The sequence below is a fragment of the Coccinella septempunctata genome, chromosome 3 (assembly GCF_907165205.1).
Source record: "Coccinella septempunctata chromosome 3, icCocSept1.1, whole genome shotgun sequence".
Lineage (NCBI taxonomy): Eukaryota > Metazoa > Arthropoda > Insecta > Coleoptera > Coccinellidae > Coccinella > Coccinella septempunctata.
Genome location: NC_058191.1, coordinates 41,393,005 through 41,409,356, shown reverse-complemented (window position 1 = coordinate 41,409,356; position 16,352 = coordinate 41,393,005). Strand labels below are relative to the sequence as shown.

Sequence of the window (16,352 nt, the reverse complement as noted above, 5' to 3'; positions counted from 1 at the left end):
CAAAAATGCTGATACATTAGCGCAGGTCATTCTTTTATTTGCCTACTTATCTACCCATAGGTTAACATATAAATAAAAGCTGAATTCAAAAATTTCGAGCGTAAATTCAGAAGAGCCGATGAATCTAATGAAAGCGACACCTAATCAGTGTGTTCACAAGGTAAGAAAACCAATTCTCAGCAAAATCGATCAATCAATCAGGTAGAAAAAGTGAATGGGCAAACAGTTAATTGCGAATCTCCAATTCGTGACTGAAAAGGCAAAAAGACCCTATCGCATGTTACGGATAACCGAATCTCATTTGAAGACAATCAATACCATGATGACACGCGACAGTAAACAGCATGGCTTCAACAGCGGAAGATAGACTTCTGGTGTTATTGGAAAAACTGAAAGTACGTATTTTTTTCTCTATTTTTTCACGCAAAATTCGGCTTTCACCTATTTGAGGATCTCACAATATAATGACAAATGTTTCACGTTAATCTATGTACCTAATTCTACATAGACATTATTTTCTGTAGTTGTCATAACTTTTATATAAGAAATAACTTTTGGATTTTTCTGTTTTTTTTTTGATACGATTCAAAGATATTTTATGAAGCATGAAGTTATCTTACCGGCTTTTTTAGGTGAGCAGCTTAGAAAATACATATTAGGTTCTGATTTTCATATACGGGATAAAAAATTGTTAAGGATTGTTTGCTATCTCCACAGGAAACTGATGACTCTTTAGCAGTTTGCATTGTACTGCTACAGCAATATTTGAGAGGAGAGAGAAATAAGGTGAGTAAAAACACCCTTTTTTGCCTGTAGAAACAAAATTTCACATCCGCAGATGCTTGAAAAATCGAAGATATTAAGCATTTACAGTGAAACAAACCTGGAATGTAGATGAGACATTATAATACTGTATTTTCTTAACATTTTTTCGCAAATGTAAGAAATCTGAGAATGAAATTGATATTCAACTTGTGCGCAAATCAACAATGCCCAATTTTTTAGGAACCTTCAAAACGTTATTTCAGAGCCAAATATACTTGTTTTCAACTTTATCATATCTCTATGCATTTTTTAAATTGATTCAGGTACATAACATCCATAAAATCAACGAATATGTTACGCCAGCTCTTGCTGTCAGGGGTTTCCTCATTTTTGTATGTGCTTCTGTGAATAAATGAACTATTTCTTACTTTCAGTGCTATTTTGAAACTTGCTAGGGCCTTTTCGATTATTTACGTAAGTTCTTCCGAAAATCAGTCTTGAAATTTTCAAACCACATCATATTTTTTATGTTTGCGTTAATAAAAAGTCAAAACAGTTGTAGAAATTAATTTCGCAAATACGGAAGTCGAGATATTTAAATGGCATAAATTCAAGAACAGTGACAGAAATGGATCCATTCGAGTATGGGCATAAATTAATAGTTATGAACTCAAGAATGTGTAATCCGCCACAGAAATCTCGTATCTCCAAATTAATTTCAATATTAATACAGGTGAAATCATCTTCCTCTCATAGCGAGGATTCGACTACTTTCATTTCATCTATTATTATTCAACATGTCTTCTAGATCTGTTTTTTTATTCAGAATATGCGATGAATCCAATGCTTTTTTCAGATATCGATTTTATACGTGAAAAATTTTTAATTTAACTTTCATTGATCATTGTTGGGCAGATATGGGACAAAATATGGCTGCAGAATTTTCAAATAGATCTTTCGACATATTAATATCCAATCATTTACGCAATATTCAATTTTTCAAGACGTTTTTTTCTACGTCAACCTTAAACATGCATGAAGAGTCGTTCAACAAACATTTTGTCGAAATTGGTCAACTGATTTTGGGGTGAATATAAGCATCTACCGCAAACTAAAGCACTGCAAATTTATTAGTTTCATTATTGCCAAATTCATCGAATATTCCAACTATGTACCACATTTTCTGCCCTCAAAATGCGCAGATCGAAGCCAAGAGCCGAAAGAACCTTTGTTGGATGGCAAATTGTTGTCAAGAAAAAGCCTGGATATTTTAAAATTCCTTATTTGAAATCTACTCCACGAAAAAATTCGAGGGAGGTTATTTTTCCCCGATCTAAGCTACAATAACTATTAGAATTTCGAAGTTCTATACCTTAGGATATTCGTTATTATAAAACAGAATCTAATGAAATAACTACACGTATCTGATGCACGTTGTTCTGAGAGCAATAAAAACCTTATAGAAATCAGATTACCCAACAATTTCCACAAATACCATACCACACGTTTATTCAGTAAAAGTAATGCAGTGAAGTAACCCAATTTTTTCATCTTTAGTTCCTATACATTTTCCTCCACATTCTATTGATACCCCTCTTTTCGAGTCTAAAACAGAATCGTTCGCATAAATATACTACAAATTAAACGTATCGTCCTGCATTAATTTACATTTTTTATGGAATATTGATGAGATTGGGCGTTGCAGATGAGGAAGATGCTAAGCATCCTCTCATATTCCAATCGCCTTATAAGTAGATGTTGAATTTCTCCATTTGTCATTCAACCACCGTCCTTCAAACGGTAGAGAAATGTGTAGTGCACTGAAAATATTGGTGAGTACCATTATCATCAAACTTCAAGCAATTTTTTTCTATACCCTTTCGGTATTTATCATACAACGCCTTAAAATGGTCGTAACGTCAACATTCTGTTTTATAGGTTTGTGTTGCCTCAGTTTTGGCTTTGACGGTAGCGACAAATGAGCGGAGAAAGAGGGATTACTATGATCTGTTGAGCTCAAACCCTTGGCAATCACCAACCAGTTATGGATTTCGACCGACCAGCAATTATTACAACCTACCAAGTACCAAGATCTCTAGGGTGAACAACTATAATCCATACGGCGACGGAAGGAACTTACAAGGGAACCAGATCAGAAATTCAGGACAATCTTCTGATCTATACAGCGTTAGGGAACAAAATTCAGACTGGATTCCCATTAATACCAATTCGAACCAGCAATACAACGATGGAAGATACGGTCAGGGCAGGAATACCAATTCGAACCAGCAATACAACGATGGGAGGTACGGTCAGAGCAGGTTACAGAAACAAAGGATCAATGCTTACAACACAATCCGATCAAATCCCTCGCTCAACGTCGAAGAACAGATCTTGAATGGGAGAACTGGACAAAGACAACCAAATTATTCAGTGCAAATCAGGGGCGGACAAATAAATCCACAGGTTTTGAGGGCCATCAATGCTAAACTGGCTCAGTCCAATCAAGTTCCAGAACAAACTCAGGTGTATAGGACCATAAACCAAGGGTCTAGACCTCGTGGTTACCCTAGGCAATCTGCTAATCTCAACAGAGAAGTCTTTAATCCTATTTACACCACTAGAGCGAGTCCACTACCCCTTGCTATAGAAGGCCAGTTTTTGGGAAAGAATTACCAGGGAGAAAACCAAAGATATCCAGTCCCTCAGAGTAATCAGCCTATTGACGTAATCAACCAGCAAGCTTTGAAAAATTTGATCTCATCCAACGAACTCCCTATAGTTGAAGGAAGAATTTTGGGATTGAACGTTCAGCGAGAGGAAAGTTTGGAACAGAAGGCGAATGATCTAATCAATCAGCAAAATCTGAGGGCCATAAACGATGGACAAATTCTGGGTGCAAATAATCAGAAATCGCCCGGTTATGCTGTGGAAGAGATTACTGAACCTGAAGATGTATTGAACCAACAGGGGTTGAGAGGAATCAACAATGAACAATCTAATCAAGTTTACGCTCAAAAACTTCAGGAAGAAAGGTTGGCAGCTCAAGTTGCACCAGAACAAAATGTGCAGTTGAGAATTGTAAACCCAGAAAATGTGATTAGGTCTGAGGAATCCCAAGAGGCTCGCTTGAGGAATTACATCCAACAAAATAATCCATCAGTGTATTATGGACAAAGAATCCGTCCAAGAGGAAATGAAGAAAGTTATCGTCATACACTAGCACTGATCAACTCTAACCAAGAGTACAGACCTAACCAACCCATTGTCCAAGAAAACGTTATTGGCAACATTGTAAGACCACAGCTTATCCAATCAAGACCTCAAATATTGAAAGCGATCACTCCCAATGAAGGTTTGAATAACAATATTAGATTCTCACAACAATTACCTAGATCGTACAATTCATACCCATTGTTGCGTTCTAACCAAGCTTCAAACGATGAATGGAGACAAGAAAGGCTGCCAGCACAATTGGATAACCTAAGAAGCGCTGGAGAATCCAACGGTAATCAACTCGAAGCAGATTCTTATCTACCACAGCAAGCAAACAACCAAAACGGCGAAAACCAGCGACCAAATGTCTACAGTTACGCTGAGCTCACAGCTAAAATCTGGAAGGTGATCAAATCTAACCCTGAGATGATGTCGAACCTGGATAATCTGAGGGATCAACTTTTGAACGAGAGGAACTCTAGAAATGATCAGATAAGGGAACTCAGAGGTTTGTTGGAAGAAGCTCGTAAGTACAGAAACTCAGGGGTTAACTCAGGAGTACAAACGTTGGAACAACAGGAACGTAATGAGTTTCTTGGAGATCTTATTGACACGATGAACAAGAATGAAGAGACCTCAAATTCACCCGATTTACGTAGACAATTAACATACTTGGGAAACAATGGACAGAGGGAAAACAGATATACCGTACGTCCTTCTGATGTCAACCCCCTCATCAAAAACATCCTGTTCGCTACAGCCAGAAACAATGGAACTCAGACCTCCAACGCCCCATCAGTTAAACCAGCAGGAATTATTGTCCGACCAAGCTCAAATATCCCTCTGCCTCAGCTAGAGGTTGCTGAGCCGTATGGTTTAGAACAGCTGGATCATCATTACGATTTGACTCAATGGAAGCAAATCACCGAGTCGCTCAAAGGCAATCCTTTTTTGCAACAATATAATATATTGGAGCATTTAGTTTGATATGTTCATAGCAATTTAGTTTTGTTGTGCTTATTTGCTGTGATATTGTTGGTTTTGTGTTTTTCTTATTGAAATAAATTGGTTATTGTTCAATCAAACTCGTTTTTCATTTTTGATACTTATCGAATGAGGGGACAAGAAAGTTTCATGAAATTTCTAGATTTATTACTAGCAGAGATGCTCTTTTAGCATGTCACATTTAGATCGACGATATTCTACGATGATTTTTCTAGGAAATGGGAGTATCTAAAGTTGACCTTCGAAAATTTCCCAAAAAAGATGAGGTCAGTTGAAGAATCTTTAATCTTTAAGACTGTATAGTCGCAAGTCGCACCGAACTCGATGATATTTTGAGATTTATCACAAGAAGAGTTACCCTTTCAGAATACGTATCATATTCAGATCTATGATGATTTTTCTGGGAGATACGCGGCTCTATACGACTAGCCTACTGTAGAACCAAACAAAATTTCAATGTCAAAATATTTTATTACTCAACATATTCTCCTCTTAATTGGATATATTTATTACACCGAACCTGCAACGTCTCTAGACCTTTCAAAAAAAATGTTTCTTCTTGCTCTGCAAACCAGACCACCACAGCTTTCATTACCTTCTCGTTGGAAGAAAATTTAAGACCTTTTTAACTTTTTCTCAGTTGAGGAAAGAGATGATAGTCGGATGGAGCCAAATCTGGTGAACAAGGGGGGTATTCCAGTACAGTTATTCAAACCCTAAATCACGATTTTTTTGCACGACAACATGAAATTTGTGTTGTGTTGTCCTGCAAAAACAAAACACCTTTGGATAGCTTTCCGCGTCTTTTCTCTTTGATTTTTTTTCCGTAGAGTGGTCAGTAATGTCGAATAGTAATCTCCGGTTATTGTTCTACCATTATCAAAAAAATCAATCATGATTACTCCACGGCAATACCAAAAAACTGAAGCAAGAACTTTTCCAGCAGATTTTTGGACACGAAACTTCTTAGGTCTTGGAGAACCAGAGTGTCGCCATTCCATCGATTGTTGCTTTGTTTCTGGATCGTAGAAATGTATCCAACTCTCATCCATAGTAACAATTCGGTTTAAGAAGTCTTCATCGTTTTCAAATCGAGCATAGATCGAACGCGATGCTTCTACCCTTGAACGCTTTTGGTTAACATTCATGTCTGATAAAATCATGTCATGAACTGCATCGATATTTTCGAGGACTGACACAGAAACTGGCCTTCCCGATCGGTCATCATCTTCAATGGAAAATTTACCTCTTTTGAAGCTGGCAGTCCAATTTTTCACGGTCGCATACGAAGGACATTGACCACCAAGGGTATTAAGCATATCTTCGTAAATCTGCTCACCTCCCAACCCATTTAAATACAGGTATTTGATAATGGCTCGCTACTCCAAATTTTCGATTTTCACAATTTCGGTGGACATCTTCTTTCTTTCAATTCATTGCGAAACTCTGGTTTACTTTTTTGACCTCAAATATCTCACTGACACTTCTAATGAGTCATTGTTCGTTGCTATGCTAACGCAATATTTTTTTATGCATGGAACTGGTCTAGGCTAACTAGATATCAATACATACCCGTATAGGTATAGTAAATCCCCATATAAAGCACCGTTGGCTCTTCTGCTATTGCGAGGATTCAGTTAAACAAAATATGTATTGTCAAAAATAATATATTTTCAAATTATTGTTATCAACAAACGAAAAAAAAATTAAGGCTGTTCTTCACTCCATCTACCAAGCGTGGAGGTCGTTGATGTGGCTGGTAACTGGAAGTCCTCCCAGGTTGTAGCTCTTGAGGAGTCCAGATGAGTAGACTGAGGGCAATGAAGAGCCGTAGGAAAGGGAGTGAAGGTCCAATGAAGAAGCCAATCCTAGGGAAGGTGCGGAAGCGTAGCTCAAAATCTGAGGCTGGGACACCACAGTCTTGACAATTGGAGCTGAGTGTACAGTTTTGATGACAGTTGGAGCTGATAAAGTGGAGATGGCAGGAGCTGACAGCACTGATGAAGTGTAGGGCAAGTGAGACCCAATCACAGTTGGTGCTGATAGAACTGACGATGACAGGGGTAGATGAAGGGCAGAAAGGCCAAGAGAAGAATCATAGCCATACCCTAAGCTGCTCACCAAACCACGTTTCCCTCTATTCTCTGGTACTCCGGCCATGGAGGCACCCAAAATAGCGGCAACGACAATCTGGAAAAAAATCGTTTGAATTTCATATTACGAAAAGTAGAAGCTATTGCTAGGCTTCACCTCGATATTATGAATGTTATATTTTGGCAGTTTGATGGAGAAAATTGTAAAACGAAACATAAAAATGAAGGTCGATATATGGAAGTTCTGTAATTGTTGTCCACTTCTGATTTAAGCAGTATATATTGCCTCACGACGCGGTCGTTTCAACATGATTCTAAATGAATGAAATTTGCATTTTTATGGACCATTCATAAGCGTGTATTTAATGATATTCAAATCGGCAGAAAGGATAATTCGAGTGAGACATAAATTTATCATTATTTCGATTTAATTCGTCGGACATTGTAGAGACATCTTTTCACTTTCAACTTTCCAAATGGCGCAATATTGGGAAAAACCAATAGGTTTGATACATCTTCACCAAAACGCCCAAGGAATGTATGAGACAGAAAACATATTTTGCCTTTTCATGATTAGGTGTGATATGTAGAAACTGTATATGTAGGTGATAGAGCTCAATGTCAAAAATCGACCAATTTTTTCATTTTCTTATTATGAATGTTTAAATAATTCAGTTATGAAAGTGAACATGAAAATTGTCTTTGAAACCAGTAAACAATAATCATTCAAATCAAATAGAGAAGGAACAATAAAAATTCGAAACTTACCAAGAACTTCATGGTGATTTTTATCAGATGCTTTGCTTAGGTATGAGCTATCGATACTGATTATCAATTTTTCTCCTCATTCTTTTATATGTATCGAAGAAGTAGGCATACGATGTCAACATGTCATTCATATTCATCCATTAATGTTTGAAACGATGAGAAAACAAGTTGAGAAAAGTAGTTGAACTATAGATAGTGGTCAATTTGGCAACGAATTATGTAATTTTCGGTTGTTGGATGGAACCTTGATCTGGTGCACATATCAGCTTCTCCCAATTTTAGAAATTCTTTTTGCATATTATGGGACATCGTAGCAATTTCACAATGCTAGTCGAGGAGGAAAACAATGAATCACGAGTCCACGCAAACGATGATTTTGGTGCGTGTGGAAATCGAATACTAATGAGGATAAAGGTGTCAAAGATTTGTTTCGATTAACAGAAATGGAAACTATCTATTGTAGTCATATTGGGATTCAATCGATTGAAGATGATATTTTTGTTGGCGTTGAATCAATAATTTTCTATGGGTGCTACACAGAAGATCCTTGAGGTCAAAAGAAGCACTTTTTTCCTTTATTATTTTAAAAGATACAGGCTGTTGAAAAACGATAAAAAACGTTATTGTTAGTTCTATCTCACAAAAGGTTTTATCGAATGACATGAATTTCGGAATATAGTTCTTCATTTATGTGATGAATCTTTTTCCAACACAAGATATCAACCACGTCTGCCAGTTTTCTCATTATGGCCATTACGTACCATAAAAATACCAAAAATTCAAAGAACCCAACTCTTGAAACTGAGTTGGACGCTATCTAATGAATATTTGAATGTTTTGTTCTTTATATTTTCTCTCATAATGCTCAGTTTTCGAGTAAATTAAACAGTATCTGTGAAATTCGAAAAATTTGGTACTTTGGCTAAATACAACTCTGTTTAAAAGATCCTAAGATCCACAGATGTGTAGTGTCACAGATTTCGCTATTTATTCTGAGAGTAATTTTGTTTTTCCAAGGGAGGCATAGCTAATTACGAAAACTTAAAACGGCTATATCTTTTTATCAGGGCCGATTCGAAAAAAATGGTATAGAAAAAAAAAAACAACTGTTAAAATTTTTGTACGATTCAAAGACTCACCCTGTATAAAATTAAGTATGTCCATACAATCTATAACGAAGAATTACGTATATTCCTTGACCACTGAGGTAAAAGAGCTTCGAAATTGAACATAAAGAAGTTTGGAAGCTTTTGGAAAAAAATTTTGTTCTCCAACTCTTACTGCCTAGAGTTTTTCAGATAGAGAATCTTTTCAAATCGATTATGGTGATACATATTGCGTTTTCATACTTTTCGATTCACATTTTTGGCGTTTAAAGTAGCACCTCTAAAATGTATCCAGTTCATACAGCAATTTATGTAACAACATTCTTCCCAATTTTTCTCGAATGAGAGTGCAATATTCCAATACTGAATAGTGCGAACAGGCAAATGGATAGCGATAGATACATGATAGAAGTAATAGGTTAATAATTGTGACACCAATTATTGAGATATGTATAATAATTTAAATGGAGGTAATATTCTGATATAAATCAGATTGTCATCCGCACTTATTATACTGTTACTTCGCTATGAATCTTGTTAGAGTTAGATACCTTTTCCTTAGAACACTTTTGCTTCTCTTGCGTAACACATCAATGGCAGATTCTCAGCCATAATGATTTCAAGATACGACTTGAGAATATTAGGATGACATATCATCGCTAACTTATATCCAGGCTGCTGAATAACTAACTGTACATGATAATCTTGAACATGTGTGATTTGAAATCGATTTCTTATCGAATAAACCTCGGGATACAGGGTTATTAAAAAAGAAAATGGTTCAACAGGCTCAAATAGCATTCGTTGGATGAAGCTAATTTTTTTAAACGAATATTCTTATTGAATATTACTTTCAGTCAGGAAAGTGCCTTTCAAAGTGCCTCTTGTTCTCCTTCATTTATGTATATGCAAAAAATTACAAAATTGGTGACCATCCTATATTTTTCTTTTCTTTGAGTCCCAAAAGATTGAATTTCTTCTGAATCCTAGCAGTATACGCCGGATTCACGCTGTATATTATATCATCTCGTAATCCTCGCAGAGTTCAAAGGAGAATGAAGATTTGGAACGTTCATTCGATAAAGATGAATGGGTGGAACCAGCTCAATGGGTTCGCTAGACCGTGAATTTGCCTTTGGCAACGGATGCTCTTGGTCTATACGTGTTTTATAATTGGATAAGGTTCGATTGATTTCGATGTCTTGTTTATCGTTCGGAAATGACAAAATCTCATAAACGACCTCATAACATCAGTCAAAATGATTATGTATCGGTCGTTTTTTCGTAAGAGATTCCTCTGATGCTCTATTGGCTTGAAATCTTTGTTGTGAAACTAAGAGCATTCCAGCCTCGTTATTATTTCTCTTCGGAATAATGAAAATATATTTTTCGGACTTCGGACCTATACATGAAAAAATGGTATCAGAAAAGAGTGTTTATTTTGACCTCAAGAATCTTTTGTTAAAATATTTGCACCCTGTGTATTTGCATAGCATCTAGGAAATATCGAAAACAAAATCATTTTCATGAGAATGGGTATAGTAAATCTTCAAGTGTTCAAGTAATGAATTCGATTTTTAGGTTGCTCATTATATCACTGACCAACAGTGATGAGCATATGGTTGATGAGGAGGCATTAACAAATATCAGTTTCTTCTTGTAAACAAACACTTGTTATTTCATGCTTGTTACATCATCCCAGCAAATCTTTAATTCATCAAATCTCGAAAAAATCATAACGAGTACGTTAATTACATGTGCAATTATTCTCTTATAATAAGTTCATAGTTTGTTCAGATTTGGAAATATACAGAGTAAAAAGTGAAGCACAAAATTCATATCTTCAGTATTTACTATTTTCTGAAGAAATGCTGAACCAGGACGATTTAATTTCGAATTACGCAACTTTTCGTGTGAAGTTTAGGAGTTTGTTATGCACTCTCTACTATGTATCAAGGAATATTAGGTTATTTTAAATGGCAACCCTAACTTTTTGTGCCAAAAATGGATAGACCTTTTGTTGTCTAGGATTATTAGGTCTTTGATGGTTTTTTATTAGCCTTTCTTATTTTAGGGATGGAAGGGGTCATATTATTGAATTTTTAGGGTCACACTCACCTACGACTTTACGTAGGGTTATTTGAAAACCCATCAATGGTCCTCAGCAACAGCAGATCATCCATTTCTGAATTCTGGCTGAAAAAGTTAGGGTTTCCATTCGAAAAACTCCACTACCCTCTAATTCTCTGGTGCAAGAAATTTGATTTCTATTTGGAATTTAGGATATCTTTAGTTCCTAAATGTTTTTAAAGTCTGATCCGATCATTTGAACATTGTCAAGGCAAAAACCCTTTTCCATTACTTCAATATTCTTTCCTTTTTAGGATAATTGTTCTATATTGAAATCAGAATAATGCATTATAATTATGATATAAGAAGGCATGGTACAATTGACCTAGATCGAATTGCCGACTCCAGATTATCAACTACATATAAAAATTCTTCTAGAAACTGCACATATTTGTTTGTGTATCTCGAGTCAATAGGAAAAGAACAATAATTACAACTACTGAAATGGTTGCAGGTGATCCTTCATGAGCGATGAATTCCTCATTTTGAACCTTCACCGTTCACTTGTTTGTTTTTCCTTGAGTTTTTTATTGTCGAATCGTTGTCAGAGAAATAGTGATAAAAAATCATAAGAATCAAATATTGAAACCCTTTACGTAGTACACGATTTATATGGATTGTTACCATTCTGAAAATTCAACAGACGATACAACACCTTGTGTTTCACTTGATTGACCTGTGACGCATACCAAGTAGTTTCCTAATTCGAATAGGTTTCTCGTTGATGAAATTTGAGATAACTAGATGAAATATTCGACTTATCTCAATGCATCGTGCATTACAGGATATCATTAATGCATACCATTTTTTCCGATACGGCCCTGATAAAAAGATATAGCCATTTTGAGTTTCCATAAGGAGCTGTGCCACCCCTGGAAAAAAAATTACCTTCAGAATAACTAGCTAAATCTGTGACACTACACATCTGTGGATCTTTTAAAAGAGTTTCATTCGGTCAAAGTACCCAATTTTTCGAATTTCATAGATTTTTATTTCTATTTTTGGACATCAAGTTACTCTAAAATGGCGCATTATACTTTTATTTTACGAAACTTTCAAATATTCATTAGATAGCGTCCATCTTAGTTTCAAGAGTTGTGTTCTTTGTATTTTTGGTATTTTTATAGTACGTATTGGTCATAATGAAAAAACTGGAAGACGTGGGTGATATCTTGTGTTCGAATAAAAAAATTTAATGCTTTTTTCACATTCTGTATCTTTTAAACCGAGCCGATTCAGAAAAAAAGTATTTCTTTTGACTTCAAGAATCCACTGTTAAAATAATTGAACTAGTCAAAGACTCATCCTTTATACGAATCAGGCCAAATCTGATAAATTATTTGTTTTCTCAAAAAACGCTACGTTTAGCAAGAAATTACATGCAACTGACCTTATTTGTTCAAAACCAATCAAGCTATCGAAATGAAATTTTTCAATTATATAATATGAATTAGAAAAATAGTATCCCAGGAAAGAATTTTAGGACTGTCATTTCCTACAGCTATGAATTACAGCGAGCATCACCAAAATTATTCTTTATGGTCTTCTGGCTCCCATCGAACGTATGCTCAATTTCATTTCTGTCAGTTTTCAGGTTTCTAAGAAAGAAACTCAAAACTATCCACACTATTTTCTGAGAAAAAATAAACCTTTCAAATATTCATTCTTAACGCACGTAGAAGAAAAACTAAAAAAATGCATTCAGACCAACATGAAGTGAACGTACCAGTTCCAAACTTGTACATACCTTCACAATATTCCCATATCTTCAGGGCGTGCCTTGGACCACAATTTTTTCATATATCCACCAAACAAAGGAGATTAATTAACCAAGGTCGATTTGACCAATTTCCTGTGTGCGGGCCCGTCTATTAGCAACCAAAACATCTTGTGAACTTATTGCACAACCACCAATCCAATTTGAGTATCATTTCTCACATTACGATGAGGTACGCACACACCGGACAAGTTACCTAAGTGTATCACGATAAGGACAGGGTAGGAAATTTGACCCCCGTCTCTCGGTATAAATGCTAGTGTTTCTCAAGTGAAGAATCATACATCAGCTGTGCCTTCCACAGTCAGTTCATACAACCTTAGTGTACACACTCGCTAAACTCACTCAATATGAAATTCTTGGTAAGTATTGAAATATGTAATAATGATAGTAGCACCCGCATATGAAGAAAAACTAGAGCACAATCGATGGACAATTGGGGAAAATTTCATTTACTGCCCATAAAAAAAAATTAAAAAAATAATGATTCTTTTGTAATGGCCCATTTTGTATATATGTAGCTCACAATATTTTTTCTATTCATATTACAATTTTAATTTCATTCATGTATTTTCCATCTAAAAAATCTTAAGAATAATTCAATGAAACTTCAGTATAAGAAAATTAACTTCTTTATTGATTTAAAAAAAAACTATGTTTGCTTTTCCATGGGACATTGTAATTTATTTGTAAGACTTACATGGCATCTCTGTTTTTGGACGAATTTTCACTTTTCCTTATTTAATATGTATTTCATCACATTGTTTTATGATGAGAAGAGATATCTAGAGCAATGCTAGAGCAGTACACAATTTCTCACACTTCCAACAATTTTGAAGATACTTTCTTAATTGTATACCCCAAATTGACTCCCCAAGGATAGTTTTTTGCATCAAATTTTATTGGGTTATCTCCTGTTGTTTACTGGAAAAAAACTCCAAATTTGTTAGACTGATTGTCTGATCTTAAGTATGTCATAAAACGTTTTTCAAATCTTCATCCCTAGTTCCAGAATCTTCAAAACTCCAAGGATGTTTTCTGTATTGAGTGCTTTTGGAATATATTGTAAGATAATATCTTTTTTAAGGTTTGCGTCTGCGCCGTTTTGGCAGTTGCTGCAGCTGGCGAATCCAAAAAGGACAAGAGAGGAATCTACGGTGAATCTCTGGGGTACGGATATGGAGGTTATGGTCTTGGTGGTCTAGACCACGGTTTAGCCTACTCAGCACCCTTGAGTTTGGGACCATCCCTCTCCTATGGCTACTCATCCCCAATCATCTCCAAGTCCTACGTGTCCGCCCCTATCATCACCAAGTCTGTGCTTCCAGCTCCCATCGTCAAGACTGTGGTAGCTCCAGCACCCATCCTTAAGACTGTGGTCGCCCCATCTCCCATCTACAAGACCTACGCTGCTGCCCCCTTGTACAAATCCTACTCAGCCCCTATCTACAGGTCGTACGCCGCCGCCCCAGTAATCAAGTCCTACTCTGCCCCCATCTCTATCGGTCACGGATACGGATATGGTCTTGGAGATTTGTCCCTTGGACATGGTCTGTCTTACAGCAGCGGTTTGGAATTGGGTCACGGATGGTAGATGGTGTGAATTCTTTGTGTTACTAGCCTTAAGTCGTCGCTGTATAAATTGTAAAATAAAATGAGATTATTTTCTTAAATGTTGCATTTTTTTTGGTCGGTTGCTATCGATTAACGGAAAACGTTTGAGTGAACCAACAATATGGTCCATGCCAATGAAATATCAGAACTCTTTTGTATTTCCTTTCGTGTCTTTTCATTATTCAGTGAAATTATCACTTTAATCCATTGATTAACAGCAGAAGAATTAAGGATTGAAATAATAGAACTATAAGGAAAGACACTCGTGTGTGAGAAAGTGAGAAACCAAGGGATTTCAAAGGGATTTTTCTTGCAATAGATTCAGCGTATTCGAAAACCTATATTTTCATACCAAACATTGAAATATCTTACGCAGTCATCGAGAAAATAATTTTTTTTTCCATTTTTCGTTTTCGAGTTCACTTTGAAGGGCTCTCTGGAGTGAAGAGTCGATAGAATCATCGACTGTTTGGTTTTCCAGAATCTTCGGAACAAATTCTATGCACTCCATATCCTACGACAGTAATAAGACACCCATTCGTAGACAGAGGAGCAAATAGTAACATAAAATAGGTAATTTAAGGGGGGTCTAACCCCTAGCTAATTTTTCACCCAAAAAAATTGACACCTTCAAAATCGCAATTTTGTGCTTGGGTGCTTGGCAACGCTGATTATAGAACCATCATCCATCTCGGCACAACCGGTCTGCACTTTTCATTTTCGAGTTGACTTCGAGTGCAATCATCAACTGTTTGGTTTTCTAGAATCTTCAAAACAACTTATAAACACTCCATATCCTAGGACAGTAATAGGACATCCTGATTTTTTAAGCCCTTGCTCATTTTTGACCAAAAAAATCGAGATTTACGAAATCGGGTTTTTGTGCTAGGTTGGGAGCCTTGGCAATGCTGATTTTAGAACAGGAGATTTCAATTGGATCATACGAATATAACGGGAGATATCGCAGATTGAAATTTGCATTTTTGAAAAATGCCATTTTAACGATGAAAATCTAACCAAAGCGGGATAGGCTTTCGGAAATTCTCGTAAAAGATTCAGCATATTCAAAAACCTATATTGCCATACCAAATTTTCAAATATCTGACACTGTTTACGAGAAAAAAAAATTGGTTCTTCCGTTTTTCATTTTTGAGTTCACTTTGAATGGATCTTTGGAGTGAAATTCTTAGTGAATTCTTGACCACCCTGTATGAAAACCTCTGTACCACTGAACCAGACAGTTCATCCAATATAACTCTCATCTTTCGATAACAATCGAGTACTTAACAATGAATAAGTTCAACTTCAAAGTGACCAACGAACCGTGAAACAGTGCAACGTTCTGTGATGCGAACACTCTATTAGCATGTGCATTTTCTGCCATTGATCCAGTTTCCGTTACTTGTTTATTAACTAATTAATATTAGATAATCTCCTACTGAAGATTATGTCGACCTTCACCCACTATTGTTCGTTTAATCTACGCATCTACGTATGAGGTTGGAATGTGAGAGTCTTTTTTTTTGTCATCGCAGAGATTTCGACCGATATCTGTTGGAGACAAGTAACTTACATCATTTTGCACGAAAGAAGATTCTCACGCGTAGATAAGTCCTCGTTTTGAATTAGTAATTGAAGGAAAGGTCTTGTTAATCTTTTTTTTTTGGATACTTAATACAAACGACCTTATGTGAGGTTTAATGACAGGGCTCTTGTGGGGGTTTGTAGATTTCAATCGACACCCATACTGAAATCATGCCATTCCATTTCTGACGAGGATTGCAATTAGTCACTGTTTTGTTACCACATTCTAGAAGAATAAAAGTGGATAGACACACAACTAATAAATATCGACTGTCGATGTCGAACTAGATTCGA

General features: G+C 36.0%; 4 protein-coding genes across 5 annotated transcripts in view; 3 read left to right on the top strand and 1 right to left on the bottom strand.

Annotated features, from left to right (window-relative positions):
- The first annotated feature begins 312 nt into the window (after positions 1-312).
- LOC123309960 overlaps positions 313-16,352 on the top strand; it is a 31,096-nt gene continuing 15,056 nt past the window's right edge. The window contains exons 1-2 of the mRNA XM_044893274.1: positions 313-395; positions 718-786. Of these exons, the coding sequence (XP_044749209.1) occupies positions 345-395; positions 718-786 (120 nt within the window). The 5' untranslated portion in view covers positions 313-344. The remainder of the gene's footprint in view (positions 396-717; positions 787-16,352) is intronic.
- On the top strand, positions 2,471-5,066 carry LOC123309954. Its single transcript, XM_044893267.1, has 2 exons — positions 2,471-2,597; positions 2,704-5,066. Exons 1-2 carry the CDS (start codon positions 2,574-2,576, stop codon positions 4,966-4,968), a joined length of 2,289 nt encoding a protein of 762 aa, XP_044749202.1. The 5' UTR covers positions 2,471-2,573; the 3' UTR covers positions 4,969-5,066.
- LOC123309959 lies at positions 6,636-9,621 on the bottom strand. Of its 2 annotated transcripts, none has more exons than XM_044893273.1 (2): positions 9,505-9,621; positions 6,636-7,176 (listed from the first exon to the last, which is right to left on the bottom strand). In XM_044893273.1, exon 2 carries the CDS (start codon positions 7,144-7,146, stop codon positions 6,715-6,717), a length of 432 nt encoding a protein of 143 aa, XP_044749208.1. In that variant the 5' UTR covers positions 7,147-7,176; positions 9,505-9,621; the 3' UTR covers positions 6,636-6,714. The 2 variants fall into 2 exon arrangements, with proteins under 2 accessions (XP_044749208.1, XP_044749206.1); XM_044893271.1 differs by lacking the exon at positions 9,505-9,621 and adding an exon at positions 7,848-8,156.
- LOC123309958 (cuticle protein 63-like) lies at positions 13,077-14,533 on the top strand. Its single transcript, XM_044893270.1, has 2 exons — positions 13,077-13,222; positions 13,948-14,533. Exons 1-2 carry the CDS (start codon positions 13,211-13,213, stop codon positions 14,452-14,454), a joined length of 519 nt encoding a protein of 172 aa, XP_044749205.1. The 5' UTR covers positions 13,077-13,210; the 3' UTR covers positions 14,455-14,533.